Source organism: Cucurbita moschata, unplaced genomic scaffold, assembly GCF_002738365.1.
Source record: "Cucurbita moschata cultivar Rifu unplaced genomic scaffold, Cmos_1.0 Cmo_Scf00024, whole genome shotgun sequence".
Lineage (NCBI taxonomy): Eukaryota > Viridiplantae > Streptophyta > Magnoliopsida > Cucurbitales > Cucurbitaceae > Cucurbita > Cucurbita moschata.
Genome location: NW_019268540.1, coordinates 98,031 through 100,312, shown reverse-complemented (window position 1 = coordinate 100,312; position 2,282 = coordinate 98,031). Strand labels below are relative to the sequence as shown.

Genomic DNA, 2,282 nt, shown 5'->3' with positions numbered 1-2,282 from the left:
ACCCACATAACAAAAAGGGTTGAGCTTTATTGATGTCTGTATGTATTTTAAACCACTTCATATTCATTTCCATTATATAATCACAGTCTACCCATAAAAAAAATTAAAAAAAGAAAATCATAGCGTACGATTCAATGTTGGTGGGTTGTAATGAAAGCAACAAGTCGCTGTCTTCACGAGCAAAATAATATTCCCTTCTTCTTGGTTTGAGTCGTTGACCATCCCATTCAGACCTGCACATTTTTTCGTACCTCTCTCAGGCATATCCATGGCAGCCCATGCCAGAGATTCTCTTTCTTTCTCTTCTCAATTAATCCAACTTTTCAATCCATACGCATCAACACACACTGAGACATCATACACATCCTGGACATGACGCGAGCTAGAGCACAAGAAAAATTCAAACCCCATTTGCTTTTAACCCCAAGGAAAAGAATCAAGTATTTTTTGTCAGGTCATATAACCCAATTACAGTTTGATTTTCTTTTTCACAAATATATATGGTTCCTTGTCATGGGAAGCCATTATTGTCGTGGGTCCGATCGAAATGAACAAGACGACTGCTGCTGCATTTGGGGCAACCTTCGACCTGTTTCGGCACCATGAAGTACATGAAGCATCTCTTGCATCCCGCCACCACCAGCACCTCCTCCTCGTTTTCCCTCGGGTATTGCTGTCTACTACCGCTGTAAGATGACGAAGAACACGATTCCTCGCTGCCCTCGTCCGAGGAGCTCTCGTCATCATCGTCGTCGTCTTCGGAGTATAAATCTTTCGCCATCCTCGGATCTTCCTTTACTCTCATTCCGGTCCGGCAGTTTGTGTAGTAGACTTCCCCTGTCTGGAAGACCGAACGGAACTGAATCGCAAAAGTTTATTGAAAATTGGAAAGAAAAAAATAAAAAAAAATGAAAGAGGCAGGGGTCCAAAATCCAGAAAGCTGTTTCTGATCTGTCGTACGAAAAGAGAAGCGAAAAATGGCGGACGATAAAGGAGGTGTGAAATTAATTAATTCTAGGGTTTCGATTCCGGGTGGGAGGAAGGAAAGAAACAAAGAAAGCAAATGATAAAGGCAAATTAATGGGATGAGAAAGTCATTAAAGATGAAACCCAAAGCTTTCTCTCCGACAATCATCATAAAATTAATGAAAAGTACAAGGCAACAGAATTTCCAGAGATCTGCCATATGCGGCTTTGGCATTAAATGAAGCTAGGTTAGAAGAGGAGAAGAAAAAGGAAAAAGGAGAAGTTGGCGTTGAATTAACTAAGCAGACGCAAATTAGACACAAAATGAAAAGCGAGGCGAGAATGGTTACACTGACCTTCAAATGGAGGCATTGTTCCCAGAAAGGAGGGAGGGAGATGTGAGAGTTGAGGTCCAAGGTAGTGTGGAGCTGATGATGACGTTGTTCGTGGTCCAAGAAAGAAGAAGAGGAAGAAGAGGAAGAAGATGCGAGACGGTGGTTGAGGGAGAAGGTGCGGAAAGAGTGCTGGAGAGAATGGGTAGTCGCCGCCGTATCGGGAGATTTCATGGCGAATAAGAAGGAAGAAGAAGAAGAAAGGGCATATTATTGGAAGACGAGGGAGTGGAATCGTAATTCTTTTAAAGAAAAAAAAAAAGGAAAAAGAAAAGAGCAAAAGCAAAGGAAGTGAAGGTGCGCGTGGGAGTTGTTGAGAATATAACACCGACGTGGGGGGTAAAGGAAGAAGAAAGTTTGGTTAGAATTAGGTTAATTTAATTGAATTGAAATTTAATTTTTTATTTTTATTTTTATTTTTATTTTTATTTTTATTTTGGACCAATAACATACATACTTCAGTTAATTTAGCATATTTTGTAAACCCCAATTAAATTAAAAAGAAAAAACCAAGGTATCATACGACGTCTCCATGCGAGGCCAAACCTAAACCAATTTTCTTACGCCAAATTTCTCCTCTTTCCCTTCCATCGTAATCCTCCCCTTCCGCCGTTTTTCGTTTTTCCGATTCGCCGTCGGACCACCACAGGGAAAAACCTTTCCAAATATGTCCGAGGACGACAAGCCGGTCGGAAAGACCGCGCCCAACGCCATCTTTGACGATCCCCAGGGGGTTCCTATCCAGCAAACCATGTTCCGCGACACTCCTGCTCCTTTCTACTGTGTTTATTGTGGAATTTCCGGTCTCACCACCGTCAGGTGCCCTTTCTACCTTCTCTCTACCACTGCGTCTACGTTGCTTTTCTCCTCTCTTTTATCTTTTTTAAATTCTGCCTTAATTTTTTTTTTTTTTTTTTTTTTTTT

At 41.2% G+C, this 2,282-nt stretch overlaps 2 protein-coding genes across 4 annotated transcripts in view; one reads left to right on the top strand and one right to left on the bottom strand.

The window, feature by feature from the left end:
* Nucleotides 1-325: 325 nt before the first annotated feature.
* On the bottom strand, nucleotides 326-1,662 carry LOC111460657. Of its 2 annotated transcripts, none has more exons than XM_023103869.1 (2): nucleotides 1,323-1,662; nucleotides 326-859 (listed from the first exon to the last, which is right to left on the bottom strand). In XM_023103869.1, the coding sequence occupies exons 1-2, from the start codon at nucleotides 1,530-1,532 to the stop codon at nucleotides 512-514; spliced, it is 558 nt and encodes a 185-aa protein (XP_022959637.1). In that variant the 5' UTR covers nucleotides 1,533-1,662; the 3' UTR covers nucleotides 326-511. The 2 variants fall into 2 exon arrangements, with proteins under 2 accessions (XP_022959637.1, XP_022959638.1); XM_023103870.1 differs by having other exon boundaries at nucleotides 326-841; nucleotides 1,323-1,645.
* Nucleotides 1,663-1,797: 135 nt separating this feature from the next.
* Nucleotides 1,798-2,282, top strand: part of LOC111460990 (GSH-induced LITAF domain protein-like) — a 3,015-nt gene continuing 2,530 nt past the window's right edge. For both annotated transcript variants that reach the window (XR_002713516.1, XM_023104403.1), the window contains exon 1: nucleotides 1,798-2,177. Coding sequence is in view for 1 of the 2 variants with exons in the window: in XM_023104403.1 (XP_022960171.1) it covers nucleotides 2,026-2,177 (152 nt within the window). In the remaining variant the exon portion in view is untranslated. The remainder of the gene's footprint in view (nucleotides 2,178-2,282) is intronic.